Here is a 17,675-nt window from a genome sequence, read left to right on the forward strand (position 1 = left end):
GCTGATTACTGGCTTACTCGCGATGGTTTGCTCAACCTGCTTTCTTACAGAACCCAGGACCTCCAGACCAGGGATACCACCACCCACCATGGGCTGGACCCTCCCCCATCAATCACTAATCAAGAAAATGCCTTACAGCTGGATCTTATGGAGGCGTTTTCTCAATTGAGGCTCCCTCCTTTCCGATGACTCCAGCTTGTGTCAAGTTGACATAAAACTGCACAGGGTAGAGACGTAGATCCAGGCCCAGGATGTGCTAGAACTCAGCAAGTACTTGCCGCCAAATTGTAGGTAGATGTCTATGGTCTTCACACCCTGAAAGTGCCTGACCTCATCTGAATTGTGGGTAGATTTTTAAAGGTCAAGTGTACAGTGTGGGCAGTGAGTGCTGCTGGGTTCCAGAGGAGGGAGCAAGGGTGGGATTCAGGGAAGGCTTGCTCAAGGAACTGGCTGAATGATGGCTTTGAACAAGAAATTGTGGGAGTTCAGGGCTGACCAGCGAAGTCCCCAAGACAAGAAAAACAAATTACTAGGTTTGCAGTTGGCAGGCTGGGGAATAAGTGTCTGCATAGATAAATTCAAGGAGTCCTGGAGGATACTGAGGCTCCAAGCAGAACAGAGGGTGGGGATGGGAAGGGCAGGCAACCATGGAGAGCCTAGGGACACAGATATTTGGGCCTAGGTTCTGCAGTTCTGTGCTGAGAGACTGGTGGGGACACAGTAGGAGGGCACTGTTCTGGAGACTGTGAGCTGCGGCCTGCCGAGGCTGTTCTCACACACAGAGAACAGAACATCCCCACCCACCACCTTGCAGACCCCCGGAGGACACAGAGCTGGGACCCAAGGAGTAAGGCCTGTATTTTGGAGACATTGTCAGGCTGGACTTGCCTTGTGTCTCTTTCTTTAGCACAAGGTTCTTAGCATGTGGCTCTTGAGCTGGTTGCATCAGCACCCTCTCAGAGCTGGTCAAGTGGGCCTGGGCGCTACTCAGAAGCCCCGAAGATCGCGCCAGTCATCTGGATACAGAACCCTGGGGGATGGTAGACGGATCACCTTTGGGAATTAACCAGTGTGCCCAGCAGGTAACAAACTAGGGAGGTCACGGGATAAAGGGAACACTTGGATGTGTCTTACTTGGTTACTACTCCCACCCCCCAGGCTACCCAGGACCTGAGTCTCCTGAGCTTAAGTGTGATGTGTTCCCTGACCAAAACAGTGCCTGGCGTGCAGTGAGTTCTAAGCGAATGCGAAGCCTGCCTTGGTGGTGGATCAAAGGAGGTAGGGCAGGGGTCAAAGCCAAGGCGTAGCTAAACCTCTTCCTAAAAGACCGATGGCTTCTCAGTGCCACCCTTGGCAGGGGTATGGCAGTGGTGTTGCGGGGTAGCCTGAAGAGCATGGGGAGGGAGGGAGCAGGTGCTCGGCCTTTCTTAACAGCCCAGAATGCCCCAGTCTCCTCTTGCATGGATGCTAGGGGAGACTACAAGCTGAAGCAGAGCCATGAGTCTGAGAGCCAGTCCCTCTCGGGGTCCCGGCACACTCATTTTCCAGAAGACACGGGGTGGGAGGGGCAGTGTCCAGCGACTCTCTCAGCCCTTTTCCACGCATGCTCTGTCAGCCCCTCTGCACTCAGGGCCATGCACAGAGGGGTCTCCAGCACAGTCTAGAATTCCTGGCTGGGGTCAGAGTTCTGGACCGTGTTGGCAGCTAGGGTTTGGGAGTGTTCTGGCATCCCCAGGACTGTCAGGCAGAGATGGCAGGCCAGACAGAGCCCCAATAAATGCAGTGTGTGTGAGTGTCTGGTCCAAAAGCCCAGCTGGGTCTGAACCAGAGGTCAAGCAAGCCAAGAAAGGACTGTGGACCTGGTCCATCCCTCATCTGTCCATCTCAGGCTAAGACTAACGGGATGGTTGCCCACCCAGCTGGCATTCAATCGCCCCAAGCTCCCCTGCCCACTGGGTTGCTGCCTTCCCTTTCCACATCCTCCATATACAGGGGCCAGGAATCAGACCCTTCACCAGCCTTGCAGGCCTCACATCATTGAGCCCTTGGGGTACATCCATGGGGGTCTCAGGGCCTCTCTTCAGGCCAGTGAGGGCTTTACTAAAAATGGGACTTGAATTTGAGGCATCTGGACATGGGCCCTGGCCATGCTTATATCCTCCTTTCCTTTTCTCTCTGTGAACATGTTCCAGCCATGCATGACATGTTGTGGGGGTTAACCGAGTGCTGGCACATGGTACATGATTAATAAATGGGGTGCTAACGGTTCCAGATATCTGGGCCTGGCACTCTCCACCCCTCTGGCCAGGCCCTGAATCAAGGATTATGCTGGAGAGGAAGTTGCAGTTGAAAAAATAAAAACAAACAAACAAGACATAAAACCAGAAAACCAACAGCAGTCAAACAGCTTTGAAACAGGACCTCTGCACCTTGTTATTTTTAGGGGGGAAGAAACTACAATCCCAGGAAGGCCCTGAATGGGACAGCAGCTCTCTTGACTTGCGCCCACAGGAGACACTGTGAACAGGCAGGTGAGAGCAGGAGCCACAGAACTTAGACCCCGCTCCCCACTAGGTGCCCCTGCCACACTCAGGACCCTGTGGTATTTTCCTTCACCAACCCAGCCCACACAATTGCAGACTGAGACAGCCCCCACTGTATGCTACAGTACTGCCCCCTTGTGGCTGGAGGACTGCCAACAGGTGGGAAGCCAGTTTGTCTTCCTGAGGTGGGGGTGGAGCTGAGGGGGACAGTAAACGTCTGTCCTCACACTTGCCGGCAGCTGAAGCTGGCGACAGCTGACGACATCAGCTCTGAATAGCATGCTCCCCCTCTTTCACCCATGTATCTATCTCTACTGTGTGACTGTGTGCGCTTGTCTTTCCAAATACTGAGCCGTGCTGTTTCCTGAGTGTAGACTAATAACAGCCCTGCCTGGGTGTCCTAGGGACTGAAGGAGGTGGTGGAGGGGATCACATCTCTCCTGGTGTGGAGACTAGCGACGGGGTGTGTGCTTATTGTTACGAAGACGCAGTGGGAACACAGTCAGGGTGTTTGAGTGAGGCGGTGACCCGTACGGATGTTAGGGTTTGGGAAGCCCAACGGCAACACCAAAGAGGTTAGAGCCCTGGGTTGCGTGAGGATGGCTCATGCCTGGGATGTTCCTGAGCATCCTCTTGTTGAAGAGTGGCTGTCTCAGTTTGGTTAGAATAAGCAAGGTCGGCAATGGAAGGGCTGTCTTCAGAGATAGAAGCCAACTAGACAGGTGTGCGACCATTTCAGAGCACGGGGGGGGGGGGGGGGGCGGGGAGACCTCTGAGCAGTAGCTGAGCTCAGCCTTTAGAAGTCTGTCTGCGGTTGTTTGAGTGAAAATGACTCCCTAGGCTCATAGGGACTGGCACTATTGGAAGGTGGGGCCTTGTTGGACAGAGTAGGTGTGGCCTTGTTAGAGGAAGTGTGTCACTGTGGGTGGGCTTTGAGGTCTCAGAAGTTCAAGCCAGCCCTAGTGTGTCTCATTCTTTTCCTGTTTCCTGTGGATCCAGACTCTCGGCTGGCTACCTCTCCAGCACCATGTCTGCCTGCATGCCACCATGCTTCCCACCATGATGATAACGGACCGAACAGAGGAACTATAAGGCAGTCCCAACGAAATATTTTCCTTTCTAAGAGCTGCCATGGTCATGGTGTCTCTTCACAGCAATGGAAACCCTAAGACATTGTTCTTTGCCATGTTCACACCTGCATTTTCTCCTGCCCCAGCCAGGAAGCTGTTTCCCCCTCACGGAAAGATAACTCCTTCTTCTGTGGGGCAGAGCCTCTCCTCTACCCAGGAGGGTGGGGGCTCTACCCTCATGTCACTTAGCACTGCCCCCACCGCCCCATCTCCAGTTGTGGACACAGTCCACCTAGCACCAGCCTCAGTCTCAGGCCACAACTCATGCCTGACTGTCAACAGTGTCCACTTTTAAATCAGGTTCTTCATTCCAAGGAGAGAACCTCTTGCTTTTCTCCCTGATGGCATACAATGTACAATGGGGGATCAGATGGGGAGAGGCTCAAGGTTCCCTTCTAAGTCCTGCCTCTCGCTTTCCTTTGTTTTTGCTGTGTGTGTGTGTGTGTGTGTGCGTGTGTGTATGTATGTGTATGTATGTGTGTGTATGTATGTGTGTGTATATGTATGTGCATGTATGTATGTATGTGTGCACGTGCCTGTGTGTATGTGTGTGTGTGTGCGCACACATGTTTTTGTGTGTGTGTATGTCTGTGTGTGCGTGCCTGTGGAGGCCAGATGTTCACATCAAGTGTCTGCCTCTACAATTTTCCGTCTTATTTCTGAGACACCGCCTTTCACTGAATCTCTGGTTTGCTGATACCATGAGGTTATCAGGTCAGCTCCCTCGCCAGCATTAGGGTTGTAGACCGTGCTTCTACATGAGTACTGGGGACTAAACTGTGATGTTCATGCTCTCCGAGCAAGCACTGTACCGAGTCCTCCTCCCAGCCCTCCCCTTCCCTCTGGTTCTCTCCCTCCCTCCTCTACCTTGTTCTCTCCATCTCTCTCTACCTCAGGGAGACCCATGAGACCCTTACACAAAGGCCCCGGCCTAGGAGTCCTGGATCAGGTAGAGGCTGAACGTTAAAAGTAACCTACTGGCTTCTGGAGCAAACCCACCGAAACTGCCCAGCAGACTGTAGTGGTGCTCCCTGGGCCAGTACCCACCCACCCAAGAAGCCAACTGCAGCCCTCAGGCAGAAGCATCGTTTTCTCTGTACCCTGCCTAACCAGCTCTCTCTCTACATCCAAGCTGTGGGTCTAGGAACCCTGTGAGTTCTCTGGGGTGCAGGCAGAATGCAGGATTTTTTTCATGAGGTTTGAGGCAACCTCAACAGGGATAAACCTTAAGAAGTGAGAGAGCTCAGCTCCCTCCTGCTTCCAGCTTCCCTTTCAGCCTGGGCTTCCTCTCCAGGGTGAGAGCACACCCTGGGGATGCGTGGTTTCTCCTCTGCTCCTGGTTTCACCTCCCTCTAAGCTCTCCTGCCCCACTCTGAGCCACATCCCTGTGGGCAGAGACCAGGCTCCTGACTTGGGGATCCTCTATCTGTGAGGCTCTTAGACTTTGAGCCAGCTGTAACTGGTCAGCATGTGGCCTTTCAGAGTGTCCTCCACAAGACCTTGAACTCCAGGGAGGCGCCTCCGGGGACACAGACACCTCTGCTGTCTTGGTTGGTCGTCTCATCTTTCTGGCCTGTGTATTCCTACAGAAGGTGGGTCAGATCATGTCTGCAGAGATATGTAGAGGCCTGCGGTGCATCTGCTGGCTAGTTCACTCTGCCATCAGGGAAGATCATTCACCTACGGAGAGCCCTAGGTTAAATGGGCTCAACCCACAACACATGGCCAGGCTCGGTGGTCTGACTTAGTCTGAGTTGTTCAACTGGGGCCTGAGACAATCTTCCACCTATAATACTCTGGAGATGGCTGGTAGAATGTGTGGGTCCCTATGCTCCTTCTGAGGGGACCCTTAGAGAGTGCAGGCCACCAATCAGGCAAGCTCTGGACATCCGCATGTTTCCTGTGCCAACAGCTCCCTAACCAACCCTGGGCCTAGGTTTATTAATCCCCTTGTTGTGGAAATTTTCGGGGGTCCGCTACAACTTATGAGCCCCTGGGAATCTTCTTGAGTCCTGGGGGGGGCACTGTTAGGGCTCAGCAGCGCCAGGGGACACATTCCGACACTGCTGGCATGCCCTCCAGCCAGCCGCCTCCTGTCAGCCCTCCCCTTTGGTGGGCTCTGGTTAGTGTCTCTGAGACCAATCCAGCCACACAGAGCTGCTGAACACTTTCCCATCTATTTATTATTGAACGAACACAGGAATCTGGGAGCCTGCAGAGCGTGAAATTGGGAACAAATGCAGAGGAGGTCTAGACAGGAACCCTGCAGGCCGCTCTCTGCTCGCTCAGGACCGCAGGGCCCTTGGGCTTCCAGGTAGCAGAAATACTTGTAACCAGACAGATGTGTCTGGGGGAGGAAAAGGGTTCTGAGTCCCCATAAGCCTTTGCCCAGACACTGGCAAGGAAAACAGGCTGTGAGGCAGCCAGCCTGGATTCCCAGACAGAGCCAACCCTCTCTGTCCCAGCCTCAGTTTCTCCATCTGGAAGTGAGCAGTAATACCCTCACTGGGCTGGAAGAGACCCTCATTAAACCAACAAGTTTCAGGATCCCATGCTGCCCCGACTGTGGCCCAAGGCAGCTGTGTTTGCCAGGCCTTCAATTCTGGGGCCCTGTGATGTCGAAAGTCCCTAGGCCCAATGAGGCAACTGGATTTCCCCTGGCCCCAGAGCACTGGCCTTCACAGAGCCGTCTATGTGTCCTGTACCCTGTGGGACCCTGGCAGGGGCTAAAGTGGGGCGCAAAAGTCTTCTAAGGCTAAGAAGACAGTGGGCACAGTGCGGGAAGCAGAGGAAGGAGTGGGTTAAACACAGGATGCACAGTCCAGATGGCAGCTACGTGGGGGGCTCCTGCCAGAGGAGGGAGCTCACGGGAGGAGGCAGGTAGAGGCGTCTGGTTCTGCTGCCAGGTGTTTCCTGCCTTGTCCCCGCCCCCGACGCTTGGGCCTCTATACAGGAGACAACGGGAGCTTGTAACATGGCTATCCTCCAGGCTGGCTGCCTAGACATGGGTTATGGGAAACACACTGTCACTCACCAGAACCACAGGCAGGTTCCAAGAATGGGTGGAGGGTCCACAGAGTAGCTCCGTCTTATACTCTGTCCTTGAAGAAATCAGGGCTGGGGCTGGGGAGTACTGTGTTTATAAGGCCATAAACCTGTTTATGGTCCCAGGGGGGCAATTAACAGTTTGGCAAGAGCCTTGCCAAATTTCATTGGCTGGCATGAGAAGACCGCAGAGTTGCCATGGAGGTGCAGACAGACTGTGGGGTGGTCTCTGCCAGGTGTCACTGGGCCTGTTTTAGTCTTTGACTGGGCTATCCTGGGCTCTTCGGGCTCTCTCTCCTTTCCTTCCCTCAAGGACCGGCACAGAAACTCCCTCCTCCTCCAGGAAGCTCCCTGAGCTCCTTCTCCCAGCAGTCCAGCCCAACTCCCTCCCTGATCCCCAAAGCCTTCCTGTTCTCTTAGGTACTCAGGTTTGCTTTTCTCGGAACCTGTCGGGAAGCCTCCCTCAAATCTACATGAATCAGAAATCCTGCCCCTAACCCCTTGACTCTGTGCCAGGCACTTCTTACATTCATGGCCCTTACATTTGGTTGCACATTGAAATCACCAAGACTCCTTGCAAACTGATTAAAAAACCAACCAACGTGGAGTCGATGGAAGCCTTTGGACAAACTGTACTGAGTCAGCATTTCAGATGAGGGAGCTGGGGCCCAGGAGGAGGCCTCTGCCCTGAGGTGGGGGTAGAGGATGCGGCTGGCTGTGGAAAGTCCTCATCTTTGAAGAGAAGTGGAGGAGAAAACTCAAGAGCAGCAGGGTGAGGTGGAAGGAAGTGGCCCCTGGTCCGTACTCTTCTTCCATTGCCTGGAAGCAAGCTACGTGGGTCCTCCTAGCACGGGTGATTTTCCAAAGATGTGGTATACACTGGAGAGATTCAGGAAGGCTTTCCGGATTAAGCAAACATATGTTGGGCTTTGACGGCAATGAAAGCGTGGGCAAAGGGGGTATCCCAGAGGGAAGGCAGGTGGATAGAGCCAAGGGAGGTCTGGTCACCCCCCGAGACTGTTGGTAGTTAAATATAGATGATGTCAGGCTAGATGTGAGCAGAGTTGCCAGTGGCCCGAGTGTGTGTCTATGTCGGGCCGGCCCTGGGACCTGGCACCCATGGCGGGGGTGTGTGTATCAGAAAAGCGATGCTGAGCCACTCCAGCTGGATGGCCTGGGTGTTGGAGCAGCGGCTGCTGACAGCCCTGGGCACCTGGCCTAAGCTGGCACCTTTCCCATCATGCCGACAGGCTGCCTGCCGCTGGAGAGGACCCAGGCCCCAAGGAGCAGCAGAAAGCAGCCTGGGCCAGGAGAGGGATGCGTGTCTCTCAGAGCTGGGAGAGGCTCTGTGGCGAGGGAGGCCAGATCCTCGGAACCAAAGAAGGACTCGTGCCTCTAGTATGACGTCATCCTGCCCCTCACAGAATCTTCAGTGTTTCCCTAACCTTTCAAGGGAGGAAACTGAGGCATGAAGAAACAGAGGCATCTGGGGTCTGTCTAGTGACTGAGGAAGCGCTAGGCTGGTCCTCAGGTCCTGTTTGAGTCATTGTATGGAGCACTCCTGTCCGTGTCCTGCAGAGGTCCCTCAGCCCTGTCATGCTTCTTGTGAGCTCTCTCCTCCCTCAGCTCCAGTCTTACATCCATAGAGGCACTCTTCACTGGGGCATATACTGCCAGGAAAACCCAGCCGCAGTCCCTGTGACTGTCAATGAGCCTGCGTGTGAGCCCCGTGATGGCGTGGCCCATTGAAGGGCTTTCAATTTTGACCTTCAGGGCACTAAAGTCCAGCTTGCTGGCCACTTGCCTCCCACTTGGCAAGTCTCTCTGAGTGTAGCAAGTTTCCACCAGTATGGTGGTCCATGGGGCTATCTCTGTGGTCATCTGTCTTGGGTGTGGACAGCAGAAACCCACTTAGAGTGGCATCTTTACAGGCTCAGAGGGTCCTGGAGACTCAGTCAGGACATCTCCGCTTCTGTGTCTATTTCTCCTGCCTCTGCAGAGAGCTTTCTGACTCTCCACACATTTGGCTGAAAATGACAGCCCTCGCCACACGTTGCTTCACACAGACCATTGACCAGCAGGGACCAGTGGATCTTCTAACTCCTTTCCCCAGGAGAGAAGCTGTCCATCCCAGGCTAGGATGCGCCTTCACCTCAAGCCCATTTATATCCCTGCTGTCATCTAAGGACAGACAAGCCAGAAGGGTAGAAATGCAGCCACCAGCCTCTCGGCTCAGAGGCAGAGCCCAGAAAGGAGAGCAAGGGTAAGACTGCGCTGTACCTCAAACAGTCTGCTGCAGTGCGTGTTCCCATGAGGGTGCCATAGGATTCAGGACCTTCGTGAAGATGAGGTAGTCATGTGGTAGTGGGGAGTAGTAGAGGACAATTCCTGTCCTGAGGTAGACGGAGGGAGCCCCAGAGACCCACACATTCCTATGCACATCCGTAGATCTTGCTCTAAGCTGACCCCGAGTGATTGCCTTGCTGGGACTGGTGTAGAGCAGGCCACCTTCCCCTCTCCGAGCTACGGGTAGTATATCACCACAAGCAGGCAGCCATGGGGGCCATGGGGGCCCATGCCATCTCAGAGAGAAGGGTCTGTCTGACAAGCAGGGGGATGACAGGGATGAAGGCAGTCTCTGTGCCTTGAAGACACTGACCTCGACTCTTTTCTCCTCTTACAGGGCCCTGTCCCTGCTGCCATGGCTTTCAGCCATAAGATACCAGAGTGTGCTAACCTGCCTGACACATGCCCAGTCACCTCACTTAGGACATTGTTTGGTTTGGTGCACCTCCCAGGTGGACACTCCTCAGTCCTTTATCTACAGCATCAGGGTACCAGGACCTGCCCCACCCTTCCCAGCTCCTCTGACCACTAAGGAGGGCTTTCTGGGATCTCTTCAGTGATCCCAGAAAAATCAGTGTTTCTTGCACCCCCACAGAAGGATGAGAGCAGGGCAGCCGAGTCTAGTGGCCACAGTGAGCACAGTTCAGGGTCACCCTCCTAAGAGAAGAATGTACCTGGACAGACCTCCAGCCGCCTCTACTGCACACTGACTCCAAGCTCCGGCTCTGTAGACCTGCAGCCCTAGCGAGGCCAGCTAGCCAGCTGGCCTCGGCCTCCCGAGAGGCTGAGGGGCTAGAGTTGCCAGGCAGCATGCCCAGGAATGTGTAGGGTCCCTAGGGCTTCTTCCCTGTCTGGGTCTCCAGCGTGTCTGCACCCCATTGTCTCACACTTCGGGGCTGTTTGGACTTGCCTGTATTTGATTGGAGTTGTCCCTATGTCTGTCTGTGTCTCTTGCATTGTCTCTCTGGGTCTGTCTGGACCTATCTGTCATCTGTCTGTCCATCTGTCTTCTGGGGCTTGAATTCCAGTCCCAGCCTTGCCTCTGGCTCACAGCATGGCCTGAGCAAGATTCTCCTTGGCAGTACATGTTCATGTCTCCTCTATCTGTACCCAGCCCCCTGCTTGACCCCACTGGGCCATCTGACCCTCCCAAGTCCAGCCGCAAATATGTGAGAACGCCTCATATCCACCCTCCACACCCAGACCTGGAGAGTCAGAGCAAAGCACCAGACTTCCAGTTACTCTCCTACACTTCTGGGAGCTGATTCGTCAGACCCAATGCCAGCAAGTCTTGGCCAGGTTTAGCAGAAATTCAGAAATGTGTGCATGTTTCGGTAACAGCAAAAGGTGAACAACAATGTCTGTGGGATCCAGCTGGGTGATCTGGGTTCTTCTTCCTAAAAGAACTTGACCTGGGTGTGAGGAGGCCAGGCAAGTTCAAAGTTCCACGGTGCATCAGAAGGCTCCCTAAGACTGTCCTTGTAGCACAGGGCCAGACTGTGCATGAAGGAAAGGAGGGTGCAGACTTAACAGCCACCTTCTTTCTCTGAGAGGGAAAGTATTCTTGGGTGTGTGTTGAACACGCGGTCATGGAAGGAGAAACACAGAGCTAAGACAGATTGTTGCGTCCAGGGCAGAACATAGGGAGGGATGGAGGGAAGGAGGGAGGGAAGGAGGAATGAAAGAAGGAAGAAAGGAAGAGGAAGGAAGGAAGGAAGGAAGGAAGGAAGGCAGGCAGGCCTCTAAATACTCCTGGATTTATGCTGCGATCTGTTGAACCAAGCACTTTGTATAATTGAAAAGAAAATTTTAATGAATTTTTATATTTGAAACAAATGAGGAAAAGATGAATCTGAATGTGGAGTTGGTGGGGAGTCACTGTGAGGAATTGCCGAATTGCCATGGTGCCTCTGAAAGTCCTTTCATTCAACTCCGTCCTCATGGGAGTGAGCAGAGAGACAAACGGCAGGCTTTCAGGAGGCTTCGGTGGAACGCTGACATTGCCGTTTCAAAATTGCTGCAGATACAAGGGGGAAAGCAAGGAAGTGTAGGATATTAAGAGAGAAGTTAAAGATCAAATTTTAATGACTGAAAAATCCAAACCAAAAAAACAGAATCCCAAAGTTTAAGTGCAAATATCAATAGGAACTCACATCTTAGGTGTCTCCTTCCGGCAATGTAAAGCGTATTGGCAGGCGGTGCCTGCTTGGAGTCTCAGTACCTGGAGAGTAGAGCTCGGAGGACTGAGGTTCAGGGCTAGCTTGGTCTACATGAGGCTGTGTCTTGAAAAAATTAAGCTAAAGTTGTTGGGTTGGAGAGATGGCTCAGTGGGTAAGAGCTGTGTACCCATGAAGATCTGAGTTTGGAACCCCAGCACCTGTAGCCCTGGGAGTAGGGGGTTGGAGACAGGAGGATCCCTATGTCCTGGTCCCCAACTTAGTCAATAGCAAGCTCCAGGCTCAGTGAGCAACCCCGTCTTAAGGGAACGAGGCATGCACACAAGTAAATTAATGAGTTAGTTCACAATAGAAGATGCCCATGCTCTGGTTGTTGTGAACATCGAGACGGGGAGATCCACCGAAGGCTCATGAGGTCGCCAGGATGGCACTGCAGCAGCCATAGAGAGGCCCCTGAACCTGCAGCCTCACTGGGACAGTGTGACCACTGACTGCAGAAAAAATACTGCAGTAGATGGAAACAAGCCAAGCGTTGAACAACGCTGCAGTGAGCCTCAGACGCAGCCTCAAGCCTCAGGGAGGCTCTGCCTGCCCTAGGAGGTGATGGGGGAAGAACTGGGCATGGATGCCTCCCATCTTCAGACGAGCCTTTGCTATCACGGGCTCAGCAAGCTCTTTGTAACTTTACCTGGAAGAACCTGAATAGGAAATGTGAGAGAAATGAAACTTTGCGGGGGGGGGGAGGGGAAATCACTGTTTTGCGATGATGTGGTATTGCTATAACAGTCGGGTAGCGATCAGGAGGGGAAATCCCATGATGAAAGGACTACACGAAACCACTGTCAACGCAACATCACAAGAAGGGGAACTGGCCCTAGGCCTTGAAGGTGACGTATAACGAGGCCAGCTTAGAGTTCCAAATGGTCACGAAGGGCCTGTTAGCAGCCGCACGAGGAAACACGCCAACTCTAATACATAGAAGATTCTGTGAGATGGGTGACTACACTTCTCTCTAGCCACATGGCTGGGAGGCAAGAGAAGGACGGGTGAGAACTGAGGCATTCTGGAATGAAAGTGTCTCACACGAATGGAGTCCTAATGTGTACAGACCCACGGTTAGGATGGCATCTCAGAGGACGAGTGGGCCAAGCAGAGCAGAGGTTTTTCCGAGTCCCTGTCCATTGTCTGCACAGAAGTGTTGGTTGGCAGACTAAGATGTGCGAGCTCTCTTTTAAAATGGTCCGGTTATTCCCTCCCTGCCATCTCTACTATGCCCCACAAAACCAGAACCTCTGAGGAGTAGAGAAAGGGATGGGCTTGCCCAGGTCCTGTGGCTGCTCAGGGAAGGGCCCTGGAAAACAGAAGGGCTGTGGGAAAGCTGCTAACTCTTGTTTCAGCTGGCACCAGCCACGATTGGAATGGTCACCCTGCAAAAGACAAGGGAAGATGGCAGAGGAGAGTCTGTGTCCTGGGGGCAAAGGTTCAGTGGGGCGATCCCTGCAAGCAGGGCACTGCTGCAGGCTGCCAGCTGCCTGCGGTTAAGAGCTCATGGCATCAGAGCCACAGAAATCTGTTTTCTAGGAATTTATTCTGAAAAAGTCATGGAGGTTGATTCTACAACATGGGGGGGGGGGCGCTCACCATCACTTCCCTATAATGTCACTGGGAATATATTTTTCTAAATATGAATTTCATAAATAAAAAGAAATTGTTATTTTCAGTTTCATGATATAAAAAAGTACTAGAAAAAAATCTGCTTAGTTGGTATTGAACTGAGCATTTAACAGTGGTAAAGATGGGACTGGAGAGGAGACCCATCAGTGAGGCATTTGCTACTCAAACACAAGAACCTGATTTTTATCCCCTGTACGAAGTTAGAAGATGTGGTCTGCACATTTTAATCCCAGTACAGGGGAGGTGGAAAGAAGTGGACCCCTGGGGCATGCAGGCCAGCCATTTCAACTATTTTGCAAATACCAAGCCAGTGAAAGAACCTGTCAAAACAAAATACAACCAAACGACTCTCCCCATTCCCACTCAAACAAGAGACTGTCCGGGAGGCTCAGCAGATGGAGGCGCTGTGACCAAGCTTGACAAGTCGAGTTCCATCTCTGGGATGCACATCGTAGGAGAGAGCTGACTCCTGCGGGTTCTCCTCTGATCTCCATATAACACATACACACAAATAGATGTTACAGAAATTTTTAAGTCAAAAACCAAAACCAAAACCAAGGTGGACAGCTCCTAAGAAAAACGGTTGGAGACAGACCCCTGGCTTCTAGATACATGGCACCTACATGCATCCAAACCAGCCCAGAGCTGTGCACAGCTACATAGGAACAGTCAAGATGGTAAACTTATGTGTTGTGCATCTTACCACGACTAACTATGTGAAAGGGGCTGGCTGTGTTAAGCAGTGTGATATGTCAGAGGTTACACTACAGAAGAAATTGTGTGGATGAGGGGAAATGGGCAGAGGCAGATAGACAAGTTCTACAGCTAGACTCTGCCTGAACTGGGTTTGGTACTTTTTATTTATTTGTTTGCTTGTTTGCTTTTTTTGTTTTTGAGATACGGTCTCGGGTATTCCAGGCTGACCTCATATTTGCTGTGGTCCTGGAGATGACTTTGAACTCCTGATCCTCCTGCCTCCATCTCCCTGATGTGATCACAGGTATGTGCCACTGTGGACCCCAGTTCAATTCCCAGCACCCACATGGACGCTCACAGCTGTCTGTAACTCAAGTTCCAGGGGATCTAAAGCCTTCCTTCGGCATTCATGAACACAGCATGGTGTACAGACACACATGCAAAGCATACATGGGCAAAACCCATACACATAAAAATTAAAAGAACCTTCAATGTCTAACTATTAACATTTACTTTTTGCAAATGGAGAAACTGAGGTTAAGAGGTGGAACAGGGCTTCGAGGCTTAGATCTTCTCCTGCCTGCCCAATCCCAGGCTGATCTCCGGTTGTGGTATCCACATTCTGGCCTTTTGCATAAGGCACTACCAATGCCATGCCCTGTGGTATCTGTTGCAGGCTGTTGATGGAGAAGTGGGCGGATGACAGCCGGGACTGTGGTCATCACTGGGGGCATCTTGGCAACTGTGATTCTGCTCTGTATCATTGCTGTTCTGTGCTACTGTCGGCTTCAGGTACTCCCAAAAGATGGGGAAGGGGACCCGGTTGGGTTGGTGGCTCTGCATGGGGAGCAACCAAGAAGACAGAGAGGGCCGGGGTCCAAGATATAGTGGAGGAGGGTACAGTCAGACTTCAGGGGAAATGGCCAGCTATGGGGCTAGGGGGTCTCTGTGCAGTTCAGTGACCAGTTGCCCAGCTCACTCAAAGCTTTTGCTGAGGCTCAGAGAGACTCAAGGGCTCTCCAGTGGCGCACAGCCACCCTTCAGGAGAGCAGCAGCCAAGAGCGTGCTGCCTTGCCTAGCCTTCCCTGCCTGAGCTTTAGAGCCTTCTGAGACCCCATGACTCCCTGACAGGAGGGAGCACCCGTGTGTAAGGCACACCCAGTGCCTATGACTCAACTCTAGGATCTGAGATGGCTTACCCAGCTCTACCACTTTCAGGCTTCTCAACCCAACTGTGCCTCAGTTTACCTGCCCACACATTGGAAATTAGGCTTACACCCATTCGTGTGGGTGAGATAGATAAGTGACATTATCGCAGGGACCTCAGCTGAGAGTGGCCTGGGGTAGATGCTGGGTGGTGGTGGAACAGGTGGAGGAGACTGAGCAGGGCCACCCCATAATCTTGAGGGCTACCCCCTGGTTGACACTGGTGAGAAGCGCCCTGTGGTCACCTGGCCCTCTGTCCACAGTACTACTGCTGCAAGAAGGACGAGTCGGAGGAGGACGAGGAGGAGCCCGACTTCGCCGTGCACTCACACCTGCCGCCCCTGCATTCCAACCGCAACCTTGTGCTGACCAACGGGCCCGCTCTCTACCCGGCAGCCACCACCTCCTTCAGCCAGAAGTCCCCACAGGCCCGCGCCCTCTGCCGCAGCTGTTCCTACTACGAGCCGCCCACCTTCTTCCTGCAGGAGCCAGAGGAGGACGACTTTGAGGGTGTGCGCAACGGTGGGGGCCGTGTGGCCTACAAAAGCATCAGCCAGGAGGACGTGGAGCTGCCCCCAGCGACCTTTGAGGGCCTGCAGGCGCTCAACCCCAACCGCCTCTCAGCCATGCGTGAGGCCTTTTCCCGAAGCCGCAGTGTGAGCACCGACGTGTGACGGGCCTCCATACTGCCTAGGCATCCAGCCCTGGAAGGTCTTGAGATCATGGCAGGATCCCCATGGCATGCCCTGGCCCCATGCCCAGACCTCTGCTCAGCCATGTCTTCCCTCTATCCCTGTCATAGGGGCTCTAGGCATGGGGAATCCCCGGACCCTTTACAGGGATAAAGTCCAATGAACCAGGTGTGGCAGCTCCTAGGGACAACTGACCCAAGAAGGGCGGTGAGGGTCAGGAGGATAAGGTAAGGCAGTGCTGAGGCACAGGGACTAGGTCCTGTTCCCAGGAAGTAAGATGATGGCTAGTATCAACCCCAGCAACTTGTCTGTCTCTGGCTTCATGGCCTTAGCCTGTCCCTCCCTCCAGGCTTTGGGCTTCTTACCTGCTCAAGGGAGCAGGGGCCTCACTGGCTGCCAGTGGCCCTACAAGCATGAACCTTCCTTAGAGACCGTGGATCAAATAAACATTCTGTCCCCTCACCCTGTCTCCCCTTTCCCATTCTTCTCCTCACCCTCTCTACATCCTTCTCCCAGCCTTTTTGACTCACGCTCCTGAACCTAGGTGCCAAGCATCTGCCCCAAGCGTGAAATACCCGTTGCTCTGCCCCCCCCCCCGAGAATGAACAAGTCTCCCTGTAGAAGGCAGAGTTTTAGGAGACAGCAGTGTTCTTGGGATGTTTGCTTTACCCCGATCTGCTTTTCCATGGGAGAAGAGGCATAGGGACAGGGGACACTATTCTGGGAGGGTTGACACTCAAATTTACACATCCAGTATTCATCCCTAAACCAAGTCGACCGACAGACACATCTAGCAAGGTTGCTGATGCACTGGAGGTGGCCCAGCTATGCTATAGGGGTCTCAGGTGTGACTCTTGGGCAGGCTACCCCATCCGTGGGCTTGCATCACCATAAATGTAGTAGGGGGTGGGAAAGCTGACTGCAGTAAGCCTTTTAAACTTTGGTCCTCTATGGGAACTGAGGTCCCTGGGGGAGCTGAGCTATAGATCATTCACTTCCTGTTTCCTGCTTGGAATGAGGCCCCAGGCCTAGCCAGCCAGAGCTGGCTGCCCCTGTGTGGAAGCCTCATCTCTACCCACGCTGTTCCAAGCCCTCCTCCTCTGGATGAGGAATTGGTGTCAGGTGACTTCCCCTTGAAGGTGCCCCAAGCCCAGGACCCCAGCCCTCAGGAGCGCAGTTCTCTGCTCTGAAAGAGACACCATTCTTGGTGGCACAGCCTCAAGAGGCCCTTCTCCTTGGGACCCTAGATCATCTTCAAGCCCTGCAGTGGAGCCCGAGGCAAGCAGGTGCCCCCGTGAAGGTGCCTTCCTATAGAACAGCGGCCACTCCTGAGCCAGATACCACAGCAGGGCCCTCCACTCTTGCTACAGGTAGCTGAACTATGCTAGTGGAGGTCTGCTGTCTGGCATTCTGAATTTCTTTTTTCTCATTTTCTTTTCCTTGCCTTAGTTTGGTCTTGCTAACAGAATCCACCCTTAGAATCACGGAAGTCCTCAACCTACCCCTCTACTTCCTTTGTCCCATTCTACCCCTTGGCATCAGTCCCTTGCATTACTTGGGGTATGGGTGAGGTAGGGAGGGGTCTCTGGGCTGCTCTGTCTTTGCCTCCTAGCCCCTCTCCTTTTTAAACCTTCAGCGTCTCTGTATAGCTCCATAGACATCTTCGGAATTAAGCATCCATCCCTATCAGCTCACTCAACACCACTATGGGACCTGCTGGGGACCCACCAAGCACCCTGAAAAAAGCAAAAGCCAATAAATTTGTTTCCCACACCATGGCACTAGGCTGCTTGTTTGTCCATCCACTGGGCACTGTCGGGCACAGACCCTCTCTGGAACCAGACACAGTTCACCTTCCCAGCCCGGGCGGTGAGTTCTAGCTCCACTCAGAGGGGCTGGTAAGAGTTCTTGGGCAAAGGGGGCATTATAACAAGCCACCTTTGTTTCTCAGTGCCCCCAGTGGCTTTCAAGATTGCCGTTCAACAATTTGAAGAGCAGACTGAACATGATGAGTTATGTTTCTTGAGGACAGGTGGCTGACTGTCCCGGTGCTTGCATCAGCTTAGTGGGACACTCATGCTGCCCACCTCAAAAAAAAAAAAAAGATGAAACTAGCCAGTGCTGGTGGCATGTCTGACACAGCCTGGCATAGTTAGGTATGCACTA

The 17,675-nt window shown here is 53.2% G+C and overlaps 1 protein-coding gene across 2 annotated transcripts in view; it reads left to right on the top strand.

Annotated features, from left to right (window-relative positions):
- Fam163b (family with sequence similarity 163 member B) overlaps positions 1-17,287 on the top strand; it is a 30,318-nt gene extending 13,031 nt beyond the window's left edge. For both annotated transcript variants that reach the window (XM_048431834.3, XM_085681476.2), the window contains exons 2-3: positions 14,288-14,403; positions 15,081-17,287. In XM_048431834.3, the coding sequence (XP_048287791.1) occupies positions 14,311-14,403; positions 15,081-15,491 (504 nt within the window). In that variant the 5' untranslated portion in view covers positions 14,288-14,310 and the 3' untranslated portion in view covers positions 15,492-17,287. The remainder of the gene's footprint in view (positions 1-14,287; positions 14,404-15,080) is intronic.
- Positions 17,288-17,675: the final 388 nt, after the last annotated feature.

Source organism: Myodes glareolus, chromosome 21 (genome assembly GCF_982192425.1).
Source record: "Myodes glareolus chromosome 21, mMyoGla1.1, whole genome shotgun sequence".
NCBI lineage: Eukaryota > Metazoa > Chordata > Mammalia > Rodentia > Cricetidae > Myodes > Myodes glareolus.